At 44.1% G+C, this 12,905-nt stretch overlaps 1 protein-coding gene across 1 annotated transcript in view; it reads right to left on the reverse strand.

Annotated features, from left to right (window-relative positions):
* Clic4 (chloride intracellular channel 4) overlaps positions 1–12,905 on the reverse strand; it is a 50,603-nt gene that overhangs the window by 19,743 nt on the left and 17,955 nt on the right. Inside the window, exon 2 of the mRNA XM_051173448.1 lies at positions 4,353–4,462. Coding sequence (XP_051029405.1) covers positions 4,353–4,462 — 110 coding nt within the window. The remainder of the gene's footprint in view (positions 1–4,352; positions 4,463–12,905) is intronic.

The following is a 12,905-nucleotide window of genomic DNA, read 5'->3' on the forward strand; positions in this document are numbered from 1 at the left end:
AGACAGACAGACAGACATTAACTTCTTAACGTTATCATTCCTATGCATTTCCCCAAACCAGAGATCATCAGCTATATAGAGGCAAGTGACTTAGTATGTGTCCTTCTGATTGCCTCTCCTAGGATCACTAATCTTATACTTTGGTTTTGTCTTTTAAGACATCTCACTACGTAGCTCTGGCTAGCCTGGAACTCAACTGAGCTCCATTCTCCTGCATCTGCCTCCCATAAGCATACCTTCACCTTCTTATACTTTGGGCTCTTTCTGCCTTTCTGACCTTTAATGCCTAGGTTTGACTATGATATAATAGCAATAGAGATATTGGTCTCTGACTCAGGAACTCTGGGCAGAGTGAGGGTGGTACAAGTCTTCAAATGAAGACCCTGGTTACTGCCATGAGCCTGTCAGCCAACACAAGCCTTGTAAACCAATAAACTCTATTCATTAAGAGGTCAAAACCAGCTTGGGGGGGGGGGATGCCTTTAATACCAGCACTCAGGAGGCAGTTAGGCAGATGTCCAAGGTCAGCCTGATCTACAAAGTGAGTTCCAGGACAGCCAGAGCTAAACAAAGAGAAACCCTGTCTGGGGGGGGGGGGGTCACATAAATTTAAAAAAAAAAAAAGAAAGAAAGAAAGATCTGAAGAGTCAACAGAACCCTGAACAGTGCCCATCCACACAGTCCTAACTTGGATGAGGTGAGGCTACTTGCCCTCAGACTCAGGAGAACTTCTGGTGGGGGGGCTCTCGGAACAGATCCAGGCCTTACTCCTTTCTCCCAAGCCACCCTACTTCTTGCCCCACATGATGACATGAGACAGTGTCTGCTGCTGGATTCTCAGCTCTAACACATGTTTGTCTGCAGCTTTTGTTCAAATATCAATTGCTGACATAGAGGTTCTTTCTGTAGCCTGGATGCCATTTTATCTAAAATGTCTTTAATACAACTTCATCATGAACAGAGAAAAGGCTTGGAAATACCTCCCACAACAGTATTGAGGCTGCACTAGAAGCATGCTATGGCAGTGTGGGAAGGCTCACAATTGTAAGGCACGCATATGCCAGCACAATCATTAACACCGCCTGAGACTCAGAACGCACGCCACTGTGCCCGAGCCAGACACAGCCTGTTCTTACGGATGAAAGCTAACAATCACTGCTTCAGGGAGTAGAGTGGGCTTCTCAGGAGCTCTCAGGGGGCCGTCACTCTGCACTGGCATGCTCTGGGATCGGCACTTTCACTGCGGAAGTGGGCAATTTTCAAGATTTGCAGGAAAATAAGCTCAGTGGGTATTTTCTCCCCCACAGATTTCTAAAGAGTCACAAAGCTTTAAAAACTAAGTATATATTATGGAAGGTATTTCATACCATGCAGTCCTTCACTCTTTGGTGACAACTTTATTACATATTGTTTCTGAGCCAGTGTTCATTTTCTTGGGTTACTTTCTTTTAAAAAATGTTCACAACTCTGTAAGTGCATGGGAAAGGTCTGAACAGATATAAACATCACAACCATGACTCAAAGCAGCCATCTCCATGATAGGAGCTCGATGACTTGGCTGGAGGGGAGGGAGTCAACATGGGCCTTGTGGACCTTCATTTTACCCTCCTGAAAGTTTAAGCTGAGTGTGGTGTCAAACACCTGTAACATCTGTACTTGGGCATGGGAGGCCAGGGGCAGCAGAATTGCCACCATATTGCAATCCTTGTCCCTAGGAGGGAAAATTATTTTAGACATACCAGAAAACCAAAACCCCTCAGGCCTCAACTTTAGTTGTTCTCTGATACTGATCTGATACATAACCATAGAAAATGCACATCCTTGGTACTTTCTGCCTGTAAGACCCCAAATACTTACTTTCTGTGTGTCACTTTTTGTATATGAATACAATACTCTCAAATATATCAGCCCTCAAGTTTCAATCAACTTGCCCCAATAATGCCTCGCAGAGTCTGTAAATTTTAAATGGTCCTAATGCACTCACTCCATTTCCCCCACCAGATTTGGTATCCCTGGTCTGTTAGACAATCAGGCACTGTACTCAACTGTTCAAAGAAGGCTTTTCAAAGCATGGCAGTCAGCTCATCTGTTCCAAGCTAAAGCTGGAACAGGAGAACACCATGTAGTTTAGGACATAGTAAGGGTGTGTGCCCGGTGTATGGTCTATTTTTAGGAGTTATACTGAGAAACTTCCTTTTTTAATATATGTAGAAAAATAAAAATAATAGCAGGGTTACTGTATGACTTACTTCATTCTTAAAATAGCTCTGTCCAACAAGAACAGACCAACGTCCTCCCAGGGGACCGCGGTCATTTTAACTCTTACTATCTGAAATCAAAGGCTTATTTTCTACATTCATAAACTATCTCCAAAGGGGTTCCTGAGAGACTGGGTTATTTTCAACAAACACACATATTTCCTCCTTTTTCAAACAGTCTCTCTCACTCTATAGCTCAGGCCAGCCTTAAATACACAACAATTCTGCCTCTACCTCCCAAAGAAGAGTCACCCACCCAGCTAACAAATACCCTTTTAAAACTTCACATTTCAAAAACTGTCCTGAAGAAGTAAAAAGTAAATGACAAGGCACTGGCAGAGACCCCAAGGGTGCTAACCTAACTGGGAACAGCCCGACGACAACTCTCAGGGTAAACAACCATCAGTTCTGCCACCCCTCAAATGGCAGCCACACAAGTTTTCCCCAGACACTATTAACAACCTGAAATACTTAAAAAGTAATTAGTAAACACAGGCAGAGCATTTATGTATCTATGTCAGGAACACTAACTATGTGGGCCTATGGAGATGGTTCAGTGTTAACCTAGCACATATGAGGTCCTGGGTTCAATATACACCATCAGAAAAATGACTAATTTTCACTGCTGGGTCCTAGATTTTCCATTTGGTACTTTTTTTTTTTTTTTTTTTTTTGGTGTGCTGTGTGTATGTTGACTACATGTGTACATGTGTGCCACTTGCATGTCTGGTGCCCTCCAGAGGCTAGAAGAGGGTGCCTGATTACCTGGAACTAGTGTTACATACAGATAGTTGTGAGCTGCCATGTAGACGCTGTGATTGAAGCTGGGTCCTCTAGAAGAACAACCAGTGCTTTTGAGCCCTCTCCAGCCCCAAGAACAAGCTCTTACTGAACCTGAACTTCACCATTTTGGCTAGGCTGACTGACCAGAGACCTACTGAGATCTGACTTTGGGAACTGTGGGAATGTAAGTGTTCTTCAGGCATATTTGCTAAGGGAACGTAAGTGTTCTTGAGACATATTTGCTAAGGAAAAGTAGAAGTTCCTGGATTTAAAAAAGCCTCCTACTTGTCAGAACCCTTCTCACTTTCCCTTACTCTGGCCTATGGAGAGACGCCTAGGCACACATCTTTAACTAGCAAGACTGTTTTTTTTTTTTAGTAATTTATTTGCATTTTAAGTACACTGGTGTTTTGCCTGGTGTGTGTGTGTGTGTGTGTGTGTGTGTCTGTCTGTCTGTCTGTCTAAGGATGTCGGATCCCCTGGAACAGGAGTTATAGACAGGTGTGAGCTGCTGTGTGGGTGCTAGGAATTGAACCTGGGTCTGCTGAGCCATCTTCTCCACCCTGCAAGATTAATCTTATTTTATACCAGCCTTGATTTAAATATCACAGAAAACACGGTACTCTCTGAAAAATAGTTTCAATGGAACAGACCACATATTATCCAGCTTTCTAAAGCTCCTGTCCTTGTCTTGGCTCACCTCACACTGTGACTGTCCAGTCAGTCTTTGTGTGTGCTAGCTGGGCAAGCCCTCTACCATTAAGCTATGTCCCCACCTTGGTTCTCCCCGCAAGGGTTCCAGATGCTATTGCTCACATTTTAGTACACTTGAGATCAGGGAGATGTCAGCCAGAAAGCAAAGCTCTTCGTGGCTCTGCTCATCCATAGTTAAAAGTGTGGCTTCAGGTGCTGCTCAGGGAGTTTCAGGTTGACAGCCAAGGGAGACTCCAGCACAGCCAAGGGCAGCGGAAGCACCAATGGAGATACTATCATTTGGAAGGGACTTTTTTTTTTTGTTTGTTTGTTTGTTTTTGTTTTTCAAGACAAGGTTCTTCATGACGCCCTGGCTGTTCTAGATCTTGCTTTGTAGACAAGGCTGGCCTCGAACTCAGAGATTCCATGGGATGAAAGGTGTTCGCCGCCGCCACCCTCAACCCTAATGTTTGTACATGTTAAATCTAGCCCTAAACAGAAAACTTGACTAATATGTGTTTCCTTCATGTGCAATCCAATCAAAGGGCAGGAAGGGGTTCCAAGCTGAAGATAAACTACACACTTGCAAACCAATTCCCTACCACAGCCATGTCTTACCTTTTCAGGTCAACAGTTGTGACACTAAACACAACTCCTTTGAGCCAAAGAATCATGAAGAGCCTCTGTGAGAAGGGGCAGTTTCCTATGCTCTCTCCATCACTGCCAGCCTGGAAACAGAGACATTAAAAACAACGTCAAAATTCGGACACTCATTCAGCAGCACTTCCGACATAGTCCAATCACAAATGTTTATTTGGGGTGGCAAGGAGGGTGGAGATACAGGTCCTAATTTTTTGGTCTTTCATTTGCCTCAGTCTCTTCTTAGAAATGAGCAGTCCAGCAGAGCACTGTCCCATCCCAGATGACTTTGTACTGAAAAGGAGATTCCATTACCACTTTCCAGTGTGGCAACCAGCAGCAACATCTGGCTAATGACGTCTTAAAATAAGGACAGTCCCAATGTAATGACAATTTCATTTTGCTTCTCTTTTAAAAGTCACATTTGTTCTGAGTTCGAGTGTAGCCTGGTCTACAAAGCAAGTTCCAGGACAGCCAGGACTACACAGAGAAACCCTGTCTTGAAAGAAAAGAAAGGTCATGTTTGGCTAATAGCTGTATTATGATTTGACTGAGATGTCCCCCAAATCTTTTGGCATGTGAAGACTTGGTCTCCAATTTGTGGCACCATTTGGGGTATGGTTCAGAGGCGTGGCCTTGGTGGAGGAAGTATGTCACTGGGTGTGGGCTTCAAAAGCCATGAGTCATTCCCGTTTGCTGTTTCCTATTTGTGGTTTGAGATGTGAGCTCCCAGCTGCTACTCCAGCAGCCAGGCACAGTGCCCAGCTGCCATGCTTCCCACTGTGACAGTGATGGACTCCCTTTTATTCCTCTAGAACCCTGAAGCCCAAACTAAACCCTCCCCTCTATAAGTTGCCTTGGCCGTGGTGTTTTATCACAACAACAGAAAGTTAACTAATGCAGGCTGCTGTGTTGAAAAGTGCACAATCCCCAAAGACACACACATCCCTGACATAAGGCAAAGTCTGCCATGGGTCTTGACAGTTTTCTTTTTGGGGGGGTGGGAGTTGGGAGACAGGGGTTCTCTGTGTAGCCCTGGCTGTCCTAGAACTCACTTCAAAAACCAGTCTGGCCTCAAACTGACAAGGAGCTGCTTGCCCCACTCTCCCAAATACTGGGATTAAGGGCATGTGCCATCACAGCTGATAGCAGTATACTTACCGTATAAGACAACATAAAACCAGGAAATTTATAGATGCCTGACTCCAAAGAGTTAAATAACTATTAATCATATCTCATTATATAGATCCTAAACTCATGTTATTCATGGAGCAAGATAATAATCAGACATTTTTATAAGCTTTTCCTAATCCTGAACCATGAATGAACAATGATGTACAATGATGAACAAGGTAGAAATTTCCAAAGTCTTTAATTTTTATCAGGTATGCCCCAAGATTAAAAGGGAGACGGGTGGGGGGGGGGGGTAGCATGGTAGCACATTCTATAACCCCAACACTTGAGAGGTAGAGGCACAAATATCAGGAGTTCAAAGTTCTCCTCTACTACCTAGCAAGCTGGAGACCAGCCTAAGCCAGGATGACAGGATAGAAACACTCTGGTCACTTCCACTAGTCCTAAAGTGTGGCCAAGACCACTATTTTCGCATCCCACTTCATTCAAACGATGAGTCCTTTTGGGGTTTGGACTTACCAAAGCAAAAAAGGTGCCAGAAATATGGAAATCCATCTGCTTGTTTACACACACAGCAAACACAACCATATGAACCATGGGCAGAAGGCAATTTGCATTACACTTCCTATGCAACATACTAGAATTCTTGAATTTCCTTTGGGGTAAAAAAAAAAAAAGCATTTGAGGATAGGTGGTATTGGTGCATGACTTTAATCCCAGTATTCAGGAGGTAGAGGCAGGAGGACCTCTGTGTTGGAGACCAGCCTGGTCTACAGATTGAGTTCCAAGACAGCCAGGATTATGGGAGGTGGGGGTAGGCCTCAGCACTCACTTGAGTTTTTGTTCTTCTGGAAAGGGTGTTCTGTCTACATGTGCCTGCCCATGGATCTTGCTCACTAGCCTTTCCTCCCCCAGCCTGTCGTAATTCTGCAATTGCACAATACTGGCATTTAACGAGAAATCTCTGGATTAGCTCCCATATTGCAGAATAGGGGTCAGGAACAGATGCCATCAACATTTTAATGTTTTACTAAGTCAAGGTTAAGGAACTGCTCACTTAGAAAACCTAGTTTAATCAGTCTTTAGACTAGTCAGATTTAAAAATAGCTAAAAGGGGGCTTTAATAACTTTGTTTCCCAGGACAAGGGGTGAGAGGTGATGGTGAGGGGGGGGGTGCTGAAGACAGAATGGTCTCCTTACCATTAAATTCTTTCCCTCCACACATTTTCTCAGTGCATACAGAGGGAGGAGGGGGAGGGAGGGACTTGCTGTGCTTTAGATTTATTTACAAGTCACAAAGCAGCAAAGTATGAATGACCCCTAACATCTACCACCCATCTCCAAGTTCTGGTCAGTGTGCTGAAATCACTGTGTGGGCTCTCAAGGTCTCGATCTTTCCACTGGGTCTGTAGAGTACACAGGAGTACCTAAATTCAGACTCAGATACATCTGGAGTAACAGTGACTTCTTCATTAGCTGTGCAATCTTCAGTAAACTAACATTTATCTGTGAAAGCTGACTCAAATGTAAGGGACTGACTAGGTCAGGGTACCCATAGTGCCCAGCACATGGTCAGAGTTTAGGAAATGTTTAAATTTAAAAATACTTCGGTGGCTCACACCTTTAATCCCAGTACTTGGGAGGCAGATATAGGCGGGCCTCCAAGGCCAGCCTCCAGAGTTCCAGGACAGTCAGAGCTGTTACATAGAGAAACCCTACCTCAAAAATAAATAAATAAATAAAATTTTTAAAAGCCTTCTATAATTAAGGACTATGCTGAGACACCAGCTGAATGGTAAAGCGCTTGCCTAGAGAGAGACTGGGAGACTCTGGTAGACAGAGACACCAGGGAGGAGCCAAGGCTAGGTAATAAAGGCAGAGAATTTCCAAGATGGCCATCTTCCTCAACCGCCTGCTGAGTAGCAGCCCCCTGCTGATAAACTGGCTCAACTAATTAATTATGTCTGCTGGGCTTGAGATTTCTCTGAGACTGTTTGTTTGTTGCATGCTGCACTTCAGATTTCTCCTGCCTTTAATTCTTTAATTGGCAGAGAAAACAAACCCAGTCAAGACGCCTAGACTACATCATTTCAAGACTGTTTCACTAGCATTGAGAAAAATAAAAATAAAAGTAACACAAGCCTAATAAGACCTTCAATTCAAACACTCAGTCACTAGGACCCCCAGAGTCCCTTGTCTTTCAGAAAACAGGAAAGACTCTAAGAACCTTTTTGTAAGTTTTCTCCATTAATTTTTGTGTTGTGCATATGTGCTAGCTTGTCTTTGTACACAATGTGCATGCAGGTGCCTATGGACTGTGTTTTACACACATGCACGCACGCGCAGCCAATAAGATGGCTGAGCAGATAAAGGCTCTTACAGCACAACCTTGGTGACCTGAGTTCAATCCCCAGGGTTCATGTAAAGGGAGATGGATAAAAATCTACTCCAAAGTTGTCTTCTGACATACAGTGCAAACACACACACTGTAACACACACACCCTGTGCCCACGGGCATGCAATAAGTTAGTAACTCCATATGATAAAACTGAGCACGGGCTTCAGGTGTTTCCATTCCCTTGCCCTGCATCAGCACAGCCAGCTCCTGAAGCCTATACCACTGAGAGAGGAGCTGACCAATCCCTTTGGAATTATAAACAACCAAGCAGAGCTAGATGCAACTCCAGGCCAGCACATAGAGCATTTACCCCTGAAGATGAACTCTGCTCTTGCAAAGCAAGCTCTTCGAATTAATCCAGTTAATACTTGGACCCGCTCACTCAGCAGAGGGTGGCAGCTAGGAGCACTCACCTAGACAAACTGTCAGAAAACCCCACCCACTCCCTCTAGTCAAGTGACCTGCCCTTGCTAGGCTGTTTGCCTCTTCTATAAAAAAGGACGGAACAGATCTCATTGGATTGTTATAGGAATCAACAGTTACCACATACAAAGGGTTAGAAATAACACGCGGCTCCAAAGGAAGGGGAAGAGGCTGCTGTTCATTGTATGCCCTTTCTTACTTTTCAGTATGTATAATTCTGCAATTAACAGAATTGACATGTAAATTTACAGTATTTAGCAATATGGACATGAACCTTTCACCACCACCCCCAAAAGGTAAACCAAAAACTTTCTACCTAAAATATGTGAAAATGAAGTAGGGTTCCAGAATGGATATAATATGGAAAAGCTCTGGAGATGAGGGAATCTTTGAGAAGTCCACAGAAGCAGGAGTCCCAAATACCTAGAAACAAAGTCTTAATGCAAATTACCAGATCCCATCTTAGGGTGTGATTCAGGGCACCTGTGGTGGGGGTCTGACATTGCAATTTTTATACAACACTTCTAGTAATTCAAAGTCTGATGCATTTGGTGGGTACATTGTATTTTCATAAACCCTGACAAAGAAAAAAAATTGAGGGGAAAAAAATCAACACCTGGAAAGAATTTGTTCCATGGTTAATCTCTCCTTTGGACTCTGCTCTTTGAAGGCCAGTTACTGATAACCAGTTGGTAAATAACAGTGAGACTCCCCTACCCCCTATTAAAAGAATGCTTCTTGGTCCATAGTGATGTGCACTGCCCTCAGGAAGGCAAAGGCAGGAGGATTGCTGTGAGTTCAAGCAAGGTCTACAGAGCAAATTCCAAGCCAGCCAAGGCTACACAGTGAAACCCTTTCTTAAAAAGTTTTAAAAATTAAAAAGAATGCCATCTCTGCCGAGCATTGGTGGCGCATGCCTTTATTCCCCCGCACTCGGGAAGCAAAGGCAGATGGATCTCTGTCAGTTCGAGCCCAGCCTGGTCTACAGAGCTAGTTCCAGGACAGGGTCCAAAGCAATACAGAGAAACCCCGTCTTAAAAATCCAAATAAATAAATAAATAAATAAATAAAATGGGGAGTCGATTAACCTGAAGTACAGCAGCTACTGTTCTCCCTATCTGAAACAAATGTAACCCAGTACTACCAAGGTCACCTGGGATCCAACTTACTGTGTTAACTAAAATGGGCCAACTGTTTTGGCTAAATGCCCTGCTAAGTACAAGTCTAATGCATCCTCTTCATCACAGCAGCCCGTGGTCACAGCTGTCCATGGTCACTGCTACCCATGATCACACCTGTAGAGCTAGGAAAGACGTTTCACTTTCTAGACTTGTGATGTTTCTTGTCTTGTTTCCTTGGTAAATTGATGAGAGATGTCATTCTGTAAATATGTTTCTCGTATTGGTTAATGAATAAACACTGTTGGCCAATAGGAAAGCAAGATAGGTGGGACTAGGAGACAAGGAGGTTTCCTGATGTAGGGAGGAGGAGATTCAAGATGGAGGATGGAGAGAGCAGAACGCCATGGAAATACTTAGATTAATAGAAATGGGTTAATATTTAAGATAGTGCTAGCCAATAAGAAATACTAACAATAGGCCAACAGAATTATATCTAATACAATGTCTCTGTGTGTTATTTGGGGCTGGCGCAGCAGACAGGCCGGAAAAATCTACTCATAACAGTAAATGACCAAATTCTGATTCAGCTACTAACTGTGACTAATAGTTCTATTTTTAAAAAGAAAAAGTCACACACACACACACACACACACACACAAAAAAAAAAAAAAAAAGACTGAGGTCTGGCAGAGCTCTCTGCTTCCTCCCTCAGATCTCAGGGAGCCCCAGCAGCACTACACCTCATCCCTTCCATCCCGGACAGTATGGTGCACAACTAAAACCAAAGTCTCCTCCATCTGAGATGAAACTCTGCTATCCTGGCCCTTCAGATCAAGCCCCAAATCCCACTTCTAAGAAGCTTCTGGGTTACTCTAGCCCAAACCAATCATCTGACCTCTCAAGATCTGTTGCAGCAGACTGTGCGAGCTTATAAAAGTGAAGCACCTGATTTTGTGGCTCTGGGGTCATGAACAAGGTTCTCACCCTTACATACTGAAGGGCTAAAGCAAGCCTAATCCCCCCCCCCTTTTTTTTTTCCTTTTAAGTCAGGACTCTCCTTGTGATCTCCTGAATCACCTGCCACTCTTCCTGCCTGCATTCTTCCTGCCTGCATGTCTTTGCCCTGTGCTTGACTATCTCACAACTTTTCTAACTCCCTATGGGACTTCATCTACTATAAACACTTAACCAATCAATGAAGGCTGATAAGTGGTGAACAATTAAAGCCTATGAGTTACAAAGAATGTGTTTAAGGCCAGTACCACAGAAAAGGTAATACTTGCCAGGCATTGATGACACACACCTTTGATCCCAGCACTCAGGAGGCAGAGGCAGAAGGATCTCTTGAGTTTGAAGCCAGCCTGGTCTACAGAGCAAGAGCCAAGACAGGCTCTAAAGCCACACAGAAAAACCCTGTCTTGAGGGGTTGGGGGGGGGGGAGAAAAGAAAAAAAAATTACTTTTTCCTAACATATTTTTATCAAAAATTTAAACTAAGGAGCCTGGGGTGTACTTCAGTTTGTAGAAGGCTTGCCTAGCAGGCATGAGGCCCTCAGCACAGCACACACTGTATGGTCACAACTGTTAATTCCTGTATGAGAATGGTAGAATCAGGAAAATCAGAAATTCAAAGTCATACTCGGCTACATAGAAATTCAAAGCCAGCCACAATTCTCTCTCTCTCTCTCTCTCTCTCTCTCTCTCTCTCTCTCTCTCTCTCTCTCTCTCTCTCTCTCTCTCTCTCTCAAATGAGACAGCTTCCCTCACATGCAAAAGGCCTGAGATTCAATTCCTGGAATCTCATACATACACAGACACATACACCCAAAAATTCTAGAAGGGACTCCTTAGATGTGACTGTTGGAGTTGAAATAAACACCAGAAGACAGAACCAAGAGCCAGGAAGAAGCAGCTAGTATGTGATGTGCCTGCCACACATGGAGCCATACTCATCCCGTACTTCCATCGATGTGTTTCCTTGACTGTTGATGCACACTGAACTCGACCAGATTTTCTGTTATTCACAATCACAATTAGCTAAATCAATAGGGCTGTTTCCCTCGAATTTAGAGTAGCTGGAAGGGCTGGGGTTAGCTCAGGGGATTTAATCTCCACGGTTTCCCAAAGGGGCAGCACAGTATGAAGGATGGAAGGATGTGTGATGAGAACAAGGAAAGGAAAACTCTTCATTTGCCCAGAAGCACCGGCAGCATCCCAGGGTGCCACTCTTTCCCACAGGCTGCCATCTAGACTACTCTAAGCCATGAGTGGGCTGGGTAGCATGTGTCCGCCAAGGTCTGAGAGCAAAGCATCATACAGAATGCCCTGTGCCTGGAGCCCAGCTCTATTTTCTCAGCAGTGCTCCCAAGCACTGCAGCAGGCAAACAGTGGGAATGAGCAGACCTGATCTCGTGAGGAAGCAGGCAGTATCAAGATAAATATTCCAACAGCGCTAAGCGCCTAAGGGCAGCCAAGTACTCAGAGAACAGACATCACCTAGACTAAGGAAAACGGAGTTTCCGACTAGGCTCAGTGAACACAAGCCCAGGCTACAAAAGACATCTGAAACCACATTAAAAGGTGAATTTTTATGCTCAAAGAAGAAAGAATTCATTGGTTTGCTTGGCAAATGTTTATCGAGAGCTCACTTGCTTCCTTTTTTTCCGAGTCAGGGTTTCTCTATGCAGCCCTGACTGTCCTAGAACTCACTCTAGATAAGTGGCCTCAGCTTTTTACGAAAGAGATCCGCCTGCCTCTGACTCCCAAGTTCTGGAATTAAGGGTGCATACCACAGGCCTAGCCTAACAAGAGCATTGACCTCCGTGTCTCTAACAATGAAAGAAAGCAGAATGCCCGGTTTGAAGCATACAGGTGTTTCTGTTTAACTACCTGTGTGATACTGGAGACTTATCCTCTTTGATTCTCAAGTTTTTTCTCCATTAAAATGGGGAAGAACGTGCACTTCAAATTATTATAGCTATCCAATGAGTAAACAGGTGAAAATCTCTAAAAATCTGGTCAACATATGGAAAGTGATCAGTAAGAATACACTGCAATGCCAAGAGGGTAGTTCTGGGCTGATGGGCGTGGCAGGAGGAAGAAGAGATGAGATCCCAGCACAGGACAAGCGGTCATCACTGAAGAAGGAATGAATGGTATTGACAGGGACACTGAGGCCAAAGACCAATTTCCATTTAAGGTAGTAAGAACCTACCAAGTAAAAACTCAGGCTGCAGGTGTGAACGGATGACAGACATATGGGAGCCAGGATGGGCAGGACTGGTTAGAGGCAATGGAGATAGAAAGAGAATGCGTCAAACTAAACCACAAAAGTACAATCCTGTGCTCAAGGGGCTTTACAGCCTGTGTTAAACACCCAGGTAGAGAAAAGCCTAGGTGGGGGAGGGAGAGCTAGAACCCGCTGCAGGGTAGTGTCCAGCCATCAAGGCACAGCAAA

This window comes from Phodopus roborovskii, unplaced genomic scaffold (genome assembly GCF_943737965.1).
Source record: "Phodopus roborovskii unplaced genomic scaffold, PHOROB, whole genome shotgun sequence".
In the NCBI taxonomy this organism is placed as follows: Eukaryota; Metazoa; Chordata; class Mammalia; order Rodentia; family Cricetidae; genus Phodopus; species Phodopus roborovskii.